Source organism: Entamoeba nuttalli (genome assembly GCF_000257125.1).
Source record: "Entamoeba nuttalli P19 unplaced genomic scaffold asmbl_9451, whole genome shotgun sequence".
NCBI lineage: Eukaryota > Evosea > Mastigamoebida > Endamoebidae > Entamoeba > Entamoeba nuttalli.
This window is the reverse complement of record NW_008579652.1, coordinates 3,521-12,495: the sequence shown is the minus strand read 5'-3', so window position 1 is coordinate 12,495 and position 8,975 is coordinate 3,521. Positions and strand designations below refer to the sequence as shown.

Sequence of the window (8,975 nt, the reverse complement as noted above, 5' to 3'; positions counted from 1 at the left end):
TTCATATTTATAATAAAAATGATGAAATATTTGATGATTGAATAATAAATAAATAAATAATAATATGTGAAGTATATTATTCAATACATTTAAAAAGAGAAAGAGAATTGAATGAATACCAAATAATAGAAAATACAGAAGAAGATAGAATATTGAAATACACTATCAATGGTATTTATATCAGTTGAAATGGAGTGTCTCAGATTGTGTTTGTCAACAAAATCAATTGATATTCTATCAACAATCAGTCCTTTTGGAAATGGATGTTTTATTGATTGTAAAGAATAAAACAACAAAACAACAACAATCCATGATATATAACTGTTAATTGTTATCTAAGTAAATTAAAATATAATAATTATTAAGTTTATCCTTTTTTATCATGTTTTAAAAGATTTGGTATTGTTAATATATAACCATAAATATAATAAATTTTAAAGAAATACAGCCAAAACTTAATTTAGTGTCTAGAAGTAATAAAGAACCAATTACTTAACTTTGATAAAATAATAATACTCAACAAACGTAATTTAATTCCGTAACAGAATAACTAACAAAAACAGTATACATCTGAAAATAATATCTCAGTAGTTTTAGTTGTAATTGATAATGAAATTGAACTAACCTTAATCCAAAATGTGAAGTTAGTGGAACCTTTTTGTAAGTCTTTTTTAAGACGTAGCTTATTAACATAAAAGCAATGAGAAAATCCATAAACTAAAACATTACTCTAATAATACTCATGACAGAGTATGCCTGTTGTTAAATAAATAATATTATCTGTGTTGTTTTTGACGTTTAAACTATAACTCATTATATATATAAAATAAATATTAGCGTGACATAAGAAATGTTAATATTAAAATATTCAAAAAATAACTTCATAATAAAAAATAATCAAAAACTTTAAAGTTTTAGAAACTGTATAATTTGCCATTAACTTATCCATATGAAAATATAAAGAAAAAGTTATAACAAATGAATTGGAGTGTTATAATGATTGTACTAGACTAAGTTATTATGAACCTAAACCTCCATAAAACAATACTGTTTAGAGATATAACAAAAACCTAACAAATGTTAAAATTAAAGACACTTTAACTATATTAATAAATCCAAAGAAAACAATTTTAATTAAAACATCATTTTGTAACCCCTCTTTTTGGTGTTGGTGGTTGTGGTCTTCGAGGGGAAACTTGTGAAGTGTCACTTTCTTTTTGTGCTCGTTGTTGTTTTAAGAATGGAGAGTCTCTTACAGAACGATACTGACTTATGTCTTCTTTTATTGGAGTTGATTTGACCACTTCTGGTTGCACACTTTTTGTACGTGGAGATGATTGATTTACTGAGGCTGCTGACCTTACTGAATTTTGTTGTGTAGTGGTTTTATTTTGTGTTGTTTGATGGTATGAAGTTGGTTGGCTTTGAGTTTGTTTACAACTGAGTTGTTGAGGTGAAGGTTTAGTTGGTGTTTTTTGTTGAGATGGGACAAAAGGACTTTGTTTTGGTAATGATTGAGAAGAAGTGTTTGTGGTAGTTAAAGGAGAAGTTATAACACTAGACCGAAGGGGTTTTGGAGGAAGAGAGCGATGTGGGATTGGAGGTGCTACTTTCTTGGAAGGGGTAGGAGTTATGCCATTTATTGAGTTTTGGAGTTTACCAGTTGGTTGAGAACACAATTCAATTGGTTCTTGTTTGTTAGGAGATGTTTGTTCTTTTTGTTGGGTTTCAATAGAAGATGGTTTGTCTTGTTGTAAGGTCTTTGAGTCATTTCTTTTTAATGGTTGGTTTTCTTGTTTAACACCTTCTTCTTGAGTAAGTGTTTTTTGACTTTTTCTTTTTGGTGGAACTGTTGGTGGAATTAATTCTTCTGGTTGTTGTTGAGGGACGTCTTCTTGGGAGTCTACTACCTTTTCATTTGAAGGAAGGTCAACTATTTTTTCTTTTAATTGAAGAGTATCAGGTTGTTGTTTCTGTTGGACTGACTCTTTTACAAATCCACTCTTTCGTTTTGGTGGTAGTTTTGGAAGTTCAAGAGGTTGTTCATTATTGCTCATGTTCTCTACACCAACACTTGTACTTTGTTCGTTATTAGACTCTTCTTGTAAAATTGGTTGAAGGTCTGTCTTTTTATTATCATCATTAGATGAACTAGTTGTGAGTTGTTGGTCTTGTTCAGTAGAAGTTGCGAGGAGTATATCTTTACTTTCAGAACTGTTTTGTTCAGTGAGGCTATTTTCACCTGATTTTTTATTGTTATTAGCACAACTATCACAAACACGTTCTTTCTTTCCATTAATAATAATTGTTTGTTTACTACAATTAGAACAAATACATAACCCACACTTCCTACAATGATGTTTTCTAAATAATGTAGTAAATTTAGCACCACAAACTTGGCAATTTTGAGTATCTTGAACCCATACAGGGGCAATATATTCATCTTCTGCTTTCTTATCTCGTTTTAAAGTTTTTAATTTTGATTTTTCCAATTGAATAGCATCATTTATTGCTTTCATCCATTCGTCACGATCAGTTTCATCTTTTGCAATAACAGAAAAACTTTTCTTTGCGAGAATTTGAAAAGAATTTGGGACGTTTTGGTTTAAATTAATTTTAAGTGATTCTAATTGAAACTCTTGACTCACTTTAATTTTATTTTCATCACCAATTCCATACACTAATAAATCATTAAATAAATAAAAATATCGTTCTCTATTATCTTTTCTACATATCTTTAATAACGAACCACTTTTAATATACTCCCTATATGGTGTAACTAATTCATGACTTAGTCCTTCTATTTTATCAACTAGTTCTAATAATTTTTGATTTCTTGAACGTTCTTTAATAACTTCATTAACTAATGTTGCAAGTTTTGATATTTTATCAAGTGCATCTATTAACTTTGGCTTATCAATAAAACCATCATCAGTATGTTTAATTAAATCAGTTAATAATAATTTATATCTTGGTAGTCGTTGAACTGGCATAATTAAATAACTACGAAGATCTAACTGATTGTCTCCTGGAAGATGACTTCTTAATAGATCAAGTATATCATTAAATTTAGAACTCTTCTCTAATTCAACAAGAAATTGTAATGATGTATCTGAATTACCAAGAAATAATTTATAAACATTCATCATTGGTATAAATTGACTAAACGCTTCTCCTAGTCTTGTTGATAACTCTCCTTTCTCTTTTAGTTCAGTCATATTCTTCAATAATTCTTTGTTAATAGATAAAACACTTTGAAAATGAAGAAAAACTGCATTTACTTTATCTGCAGGTGCAACACTATGTCCTGATTGTATTAGTGGTTCATAATATCCTTTTATACATATTTCCATTGAATTTACATAACTTTTTTCTGTATCAAACATTTCATTAACAATACGTTCTCTGTAATCTTCTTTAGATAATGTCTTAGTTTCAGGTTTAGGTTTTATTGGTTCATTGGTTGTTTCAAGGACGTCTTTATTTGGTTGATTTTTGCTTATTGAATTATCAATAAAGTTTTGGTTTTCAGATAATTCAACATTGTCATCAATTTGAAGAGAACCCCTTTGTTGTTGAGATGGAACACTATCCTTTTCTTTATCATTTGAAATAATTTTGCCAGTATTTTCACTAGGTGATTTTATTTCAGCTTTTGGAGTATGACGACTAGCAATAGTAAGTCTTTCTGGTTTAGGAGGAAGCTGTGGAGGTATATCAGTATTCGTTTTGTTGAAATTTTCATCTAGAACTTCCCAATCACTTATCTTTTCAGTCATTTTGATTTAGATCTTTTTAAGTTTTTCTGATGAAAGAGAAAAGAAAAATATCAAAGGAACTTTAAATAAGTTTTTCATAAAAATTCATTAAGATGAACAGACATTAATAAATGAAAAAATCAAAAAAAATAAAAAATAGTAAAAAAACTATTTTTTTATTAAAAAAAATTCAAAAAGAAAAATCCACTGAAAAAGAAGGACATGACAGCAAGTGATACTAGTGACACTTCCTTTATTGATAATGGGATTATTGGAATTCCATCAGTGTCACACACACCATATATAGATAGTTCAGAACAATCAATAGTTGAAACAAATGGTTTTTTTGTAGGGATGTATATAGTAGAATTTGATACTATTAGTGGAGAACAAGTTGTTTATAAACAAGTCACACATCCATTAAATATGAATGTAGAAAATGAATTAATTGGAATGATGATGGGAGTAGATTATTATGAATATTCTAATATAACAATATTACTTCATACAATTACAAATTATCATGTTATGAGTGTTCATTTTACTTGTTTTAATCCATCAAATAAAAGAGGATATGTAACTACTTGTTGTATTGCTGTTATGCAATCTTCACCATTTACTACTTCACAAATAGATTTATTATCAGATAAATTAACTCAATTGGCTATTAAATTTCAATCAATTTCTCAAAAACATAAATCTTTAGAACATAAAGAATATATTGATGTAATGTCTTTACAAGAATTAATAGACTCAACTGACCCTGTTCCTTTTCTATTTCATCGTATAGTAACAAGTTATTCACTTATTCTTCTTTCAACTCATAACCATTATTCTTTATGTTCTGATTATTCAAACCCAATTCATCCTGGAAATATTATTGCATGTGGTGGTCATTCATTGTTTAATTGGTCTTTTTCTCCTCCTTCAACATTTATTTCAAATGTTAGTTCACATCCATCTCAGTCATTTTCTTCAACAAATGAAACGTCAATAAATGCTTTACATTCAATTACTTCAAACCAACCTCAATTTAGTAATTTGAATAATACTGTATTACTATCTTCTTCTTTAAATAAAGAACATTGGACATTATCAGAAGAATATTCAATTAATTCACCATTCCCTCCTTGTTCTTTTCCAACAATTTCAAGTGATTCAAACAAATTTGGATATGACTCTTTTATTTCTGAATTTTCTTCTTGTTATCCAAATATTCTCTTTTCTTTACTTTCAGGTTTACAATGTCTTGTATATACTACTCAACCATGTGAACCTTCTCGAATTGTTGATATAGCAAAATTTCTTGCTTCTTTTAATTTAAGTGGGGTATCATCAGAAATATATCCTCCATTAGAAATCATTGATAATAAAGAATCTTTTATTCCTTCACTACATCCTTTTACTCAAATATTTGTTATTGTAGACCCAATTCAAGGATTTATTCCTAGTCTATATTCAACATGTTCCATTGATATATCAAAAGAATTTTATGGATTAATTTATTCAGATGAAATGAAGTCTTGTTTATTAGACTCATTTGTTAAATATGCAAAAGAAAAAAAACTTCTTTTAGCACAAAAAATGTGGAATGTTTTATTAGATTATAGTCAATTGACAATGAAGTCATTTATTGATATTGAATTATTTAAAAAGATTCAATCATCTCCTGAAAGGTTTATAGTTTCGGTTTGTATTATTTAATTCTTGTAATAACAAAACTAAATATTTATAAAGTAGCATTTTCAACGAGTAATTGAGAAAGAAAAAGTCTTTATAGAGACTGGAAAAATAATTATTAATAGACCTGTATTAGCACATAATATGTTTACAACAATACAATTAAAATAAAAAATTATTTTAAATTATTATTTTAAGCATTCCTTATTTTGATGAATTTTTTCAATGATAAATCTCATTATTTTAATATCAGTATGAAATTCTTTTATTCGTGATGAATAATAATCATTTTCAATTTTAAGTTCTTCAATTCTTTTCATAAGATACTTATGTAATTTTTTTGTTGAATATTCTAATGGCTCTAATTCTAATGAAGGTTTTTGTGGAGTTTTTCCTCGTTTAATTAATTCGAATAATTTTATAAATAATTCATTATTTCCAGACTCTTCAAGATGTTCTTTAAATTGAGATAAAAAAGGTTTAATAAAAGAGAGTATTTCACTAGTAAGCAATTGTTGTTGTTTAAAATTAATTCCTGATAATTCTTTTGGTCTATGCGAACTAAAAGAACAAAAATAATTAAAAATTGTTTCTACTGCTGTACGTAAAGGGTCACAAGCTTTAAGAACATATTTACTTAATTGATCTTCTGACTCTTTTCCATTAACTACAATTTGTCCAAAACGAACTATTTGTGGGATTTGTTCTTTTACTTGAATTAAATCACATCTAAGTTCACTTGGAATATATTTTTCTGCATGATTTAATGCAGGAAATAAAAATCTTAAAAAGAAAATTGTTTTAAATGTAGTATACCGTGTCTCAATATCACAATCTTTTCTTTTTATTTCAGCCATTAAATCTCGAATAATTCCTGAAAATTTAAGTGGTATTAAAGAAATATTCTTTATTATAAGTGATGCAAATTTATTTAATACAGCACATACTACATCAAGATTCTCAAATAATAAATTCTCATTAATTTTATCATATAAAGAAGATGGATCAAAATTTAATTCAATTTCTGTAATCATATCTGCCACTAATCTCCCAACTGTTTTCTTAAGAAAGTCTTGTAATTCTTCTTCCATGTAATAACATAACAATCTCGTAAATGAAGAGTTTCCCCTGAAAATGAATGTGGCAGGAGGCGTTGATTCAATCTCCTCCCGACCTAGCCATAACAACATCTCTTTTAAAAACCCTTGTGCATTAGCATATTGTAATAACACTCTACATGTCATTCTTGCTTCACCAAGACTAACTGATTTAATCATAATTTTCATATATGCATAAAGGAGAGGAGTTGGTTTATTATTAATAAAGAATAATTCATTAAAGTCTGACATCAACCCTTTGTACCTAATAATTAATGTTAAAAACCAAAAGATCTTTCTTTATTAAAAAAAGAAAAAATTTATCGGATGAACGTTTTCTAAAAAAAAAGAGTATTATTCTCTAGAAAGATAAAACTCATTATTTTAAGTTTAAAATAGATACTATAACTTGAATTGATTCAATGAGATACTTCAGAATGATTATGTTTACTTTTGGTAAATAAAAGGAAGATAATTATTTAATTTTATTTAATCTTTAATTAAGAAAATAACCATTTTAAAAACATAATATTTCAATTTTAAGTCTTGTTTTTAACGTTTAATTTAAGAATGATTCGTAAAAAAAAAGGAAAATAATCTTTTAAGATATTACTTTTTCAATCCACAATTTTCAAAGTTTTCAAAGACTTATTTTAATCTATCACTCATTTTCATTAAATATTTACTTTAATCTCTCTTATTATATTAATTCAATCAACTAAATGTTTAATTTTTTTAAGTTAGATTTAAATCCTATTATTACTTCTCTTCTTTAATTAAGTTATTCTTTAGAGAATTTAACTCATCTTTTTAAAAATATTCTTTTTATGTTATTTTATTGCTTTTTACTATGTAGTTTTTATAGAATTATTTAAAACTATTGTTCTAACTTATTTTTATTGAGAAGTATGACAAACTCTTTTCAATAAAGTTCTTTTTTTGTATTGTTAGTAAATTAGTACTAATGAGAATTTATTTACTTCAACATGTTTATCTTGTAAATCTTTTTCTGTCATATTGTCATTATTAAAAATAACAAAAGGTAATTTCATTCCAATTACTCAAAAAAAACAAATGAAATTAAGAAAAGATTTATTGATTTTCTGTTAGTTATAAGATGATTTAAAAAATGATTGAAGGAATAAGTAAAATCATTAATTCTTTTTTTTTGTTTATAAAAAAATGGGAAGAAAAACAAAAAATAAAAAAAAGAAAAAATAAAAAATAAAAACTTCAATAGAAAAAGATAAGAAAAATTTTTGATTAAGAAACTATAAAATCAAAATCAAAAGAAATGGATAGTTGTATAGGTATTGTTGGTAAAGATTTTGTATTAATGGCAGTTGATGGAAATAGTGGAAGGGGGGTCATTACAGTTCGGAATGATTTCAATAAAATATATCCTGTTCAAGGAAATCGATTATTAACAATTATTGGAGAAGGTAATGACCGTCAGGTATTAGCTGATTTTGTTCAAAGAAATATTGCTCTTAATTATTATCGAAATGGATTAAAAAGTACTACACAGTCAATTGCTCATTGGATTAGAAGACAAGTGTCTGACTCATTACGTGAAGGTGGGTATCAATGTAGTATGCTTCTTGGAGGTGTTGATGAGAAGCCAGAATTATTTATGATAGACCAATTTGGAACTTTAGTTCCTGAAACATATGCTTCACATGGAATTGGAAGTAATTTTGTGTATGCACTTTTAGATAAAAATTGGCACTCTGGTATGGAATTTGAAGAGGCACTTGAATTAATGAAAAAATGTATTAAAGAAATTCAAAAGAGAGTAATTGTTTCATCTTCTCACTATTGCATTGAGGTTTGTTATAAGGACAAAACTGAATTAATTCAAGGTCCAGAAGTATTTCCACCAGTAAATTAATTGAAGTCAATTTTACTTATCTTTTTTTTTCTTTTAGAGAGAGATTCTTGTCATAATAAAAAATCTTCAAAAGTAAAATATCTTAGTCATTTTATATCTTATTTTATTCTTTTGATTATTTTTTAATTCATTCCTCTTATAAACTATTATACTGTATAAAAATGGAAAATAATTATGCAATCAGTGTAGATAAAATCAGATATAAAGAGTAAAATATAATAAACTTTCAACAATTTTAACATTCTTTTATTTATGAAAGAAATAATGATTTATAATTTATTAATACTTTATTTTAAATAAGAGTATTATTCTTTAATAAGATACTCAATAATATAATTAACTTATATACAAATGAAAGGATGATTGTTTAACATTGAAATTCATAATATTCATTAAAAAAAAAGAAGTTTTTTTTTCAGTTAATACTAATGATAAGTTAAACCAGTAGAAGAAATCTATTGGATTTAAATTGTTCACTAAATTTGATTGTAATATACTCTTTTGCATAATGATATATCTAAAACAAAAAATTAATTATCAATGTCATGC

General features: G+C 26.2%; 5 protein-coding genes across 5 annotated transcripts in view; 2 read left to right on the top strand and 3 right to left on the bottom strand.

Annotated features, from left to right (window-relative positions):
- Positions 1-1,142: 1,142 nt before the first annotated feature.
- ENU1_199700 (Rho guanine nucleotide exchange factor, putative) lies at positions 1,143-3,779 on the bottom strand (the record flags this gene model as incomplete). The annotated part of the gene is made up of 1 exon (XM_008862068.1): positions 1,143-3,779. One exon carries the CDS (start codon positions 3,777-3,779, stop codon positions 1,143-1,145), a length of 2,637 nt encoding a protein of 878 aa, XP_008860290.1.
- A 201-nt stretch (positions 3,780-3,980) lies between these two features.
- Positions 3,981-5,609, top strand: ENU1_199690 (hypothetical protein; the record flags this gene model as incomplete). The annotated part of the gene is made up of 2 exons (XM_008862067.1): positions 3,981-5,447; positions 5,499-5,609. The coding sequence occupies 2 exons, from the start codon at positions 3,981-3,983 to the stop codon at positions 5,607-5,609; spliced, it is 1,578 nt and encodes a 525-aa protein (XP_008860289.1).
- A 17-nt stretch (positions 5,610-5,626) lies between these two features.
- ENU1_199680 (Ras GTPase-activating protein, putative) lies at positions 5,627-6,787 on the bottom strand (the record flags this gene model as incomplete). The annotated part of the gene is made up of 1 exon (XM_008862066.1): positions 5,627-6,787. The coding sequence occupies one exon, from the start codon at positions 6,785-6,787 to the stop codon at positions 5,627-5,629; it is 1,161 nt and encodes a 386-aa protein (XP_008860288.1).
- A 1,042-nt stretch (positions 6,788-7,829) lies between these two features.
- Positions 7,830-8,426, top strand: ENU1_199670 (proteasome subunit beta type 2, putative; the record flags this gene model as incomplete). Its single annotated transcript, XM_008862065.1, has 1 exon — positions 7,830-8,426. One exon carries the CDS (start codon positions 7,830-7,832, stop codon positions 8,424-8,426), a length of 597 nt encoding a protein of 198 aa, XP_008860287.1.
- Positions 8,427-8,956: 530 nt separating this feature from the next.
- ENU1_199560 (cation transporter, putative) overlaps positions 8,957-8,975 on the bottom strand; it is a gene marked incomplete at both ends in the record, with an annotated part of 1,122 nt that continues 1,103 nt past the window's right edge. The window contains one exon of the mRNA XM_008862064.1: positions 8,957-8,975. This exon is cut by the window's right edge and continues 1,103 nt beyond it. Within this exon, the coding sequence (XP_008860286.1) occupies positions 8,957-8,975 (19 nt within the window).